The sequence below is a fragment of the Amphimedon queenslandica genome, unplaced genomic scaffold (assembly GCF_000090795.2).
Source record: "Amphimedon queenslandica unplaced genomic scaffold, v1.1 AMPQUscaffold_6423_Cont21618, whole genome shotgun sequence".
Lineage (NCBI taxonomy): Eukaryota > Metazoa > Porifera > Demospongiae > Haplosclerida > Niphatidae > Amphimedon > Amphimedon queenslandica.
The window spans coordinates 655-1871 of record NW_003553285.1 but is presented as its reverse complement, the minus strand read 5'-3'; the positions used below and the strand labels follow the sequence as shown (position 1 = coordinate 1871).

The 1217-nt window shown below is 38.9% G+C and overlaps 1 protein-coding gene across 1 annotated transcript; it reads right to left on the bottom strand.

Annotated features, from left to right (window-relative positions):
- Positions 1 to 138: 138 nt before the first annotated feature.
- LOC105315978 (nuclear and cytoplasmic polyadenylated RNA-binding protein PUB1-like) lies at positions 139 to 865 on the bottom strand (the record flags this gene model as incomplete). The annotated part of the gene is made up of 1 exon (XM_011410763.1): positions 139 to 865. A coding segment is annotated over exon 1 (727 nt), but the record flags the coding sequence as incomplete, so codon positions are not given.
- Between the last annotated feature and the right edge of the window lie 352 nt (positions 866 to 1217).

The following is a 1217-nucleotide window of genomic DNA, read 5'->3' as shown; positions in this document are numbered from 1 at the left end:
GAGCTAGAGGAGGAATATGAGTTTGAGTTGGAAGAGGAATATGAGTTTGAGTTGGAAGAGGAATATGAGTTTGAGTTGGAAGAGGAATATGAGTTTGAGTTGGAAGAGGAATATGAGTTTGAGTTGGAAGAGGAATACGAGCATCAGGTGAAATAGGAAGAGCTGAAGGAAGAGGGCTATGGGCTGAAGGATGAGTAAAAGAAGGTGAAAAGGTGTAGGCCTGAGCTTGAGGTGGAGTAGGAGAGGCTTGAATAGAATCTTTATCATGCAATTTGACGATGGGGCATTGCCCATAAAATTTTACTTTCTTTAAAAATTCCATTGCTGTTGTTGCACCTTCTAGTGATGAAAAATTGACATAAGCATGTCCCTTATTAACTTTAAGACTTTGATAATCTGTATAGCTACGACAAACATCTTCCATTTCTTCCTGAGTTACATTCAGTGAGAGATTTGTCACTTTCAGAGTGTGTTGAACATTATCTTTCCATTTACATACTACTTTAACAGTGCAGCCAAAAACTTCTTTACCATTAGTATGCCTCATTGCCCTTTGAGCATCAGTTTCAGTTTCATAATTGATTAAAGCATAGGATTCATTCGTGCTGGGCATGACTCGGAGATTAGAAATGGATCCAAACTCTTTGTAATATTCATACACTTCCCTTTCTTTGGTATCAAGAGGAAGATGGTTTACCTTGACGGTGTACTGTCTCCCTGTGGCTGTGACCGTGGGTTTAGTCCTCTGTTTAGTCTCGGGTTGTAGCCTGGAGAATGGTTTGGCTGCCGAGACTACCCTAGTGCTCGTTGTAGGATGAGCACTGCGTCTAGTTCTGTCACTTCTGTGAGATCTGTAACCGCTCATCTTCACAGGGAATCACCAACCTGACCAAGAGTAGTATAATATTATCTTATCTCGAGTGTATTATCTGACTAATCGCATTTCCAAATTCCAACCCCCAATTTTCCCCCGAGTCATGCTATGAATATTGTGTACTCTGAGTTATACCTCAGTTTACCCTCAGTACTGCTATTTACTCCCTTTTCTAATCTCTGCTTCTCTCTATTAATGTGTACTGTAAATTTCTGAAATAAAATAAATAAAATAAATAAATAATGGTATTAACCACGTGACATAACGTGTTCTTATCACGTGAGTACAATTTGTGGAAACTGAGCTTAAAATAAAAGTTAGCAAACGAATTGTGAAATCATAG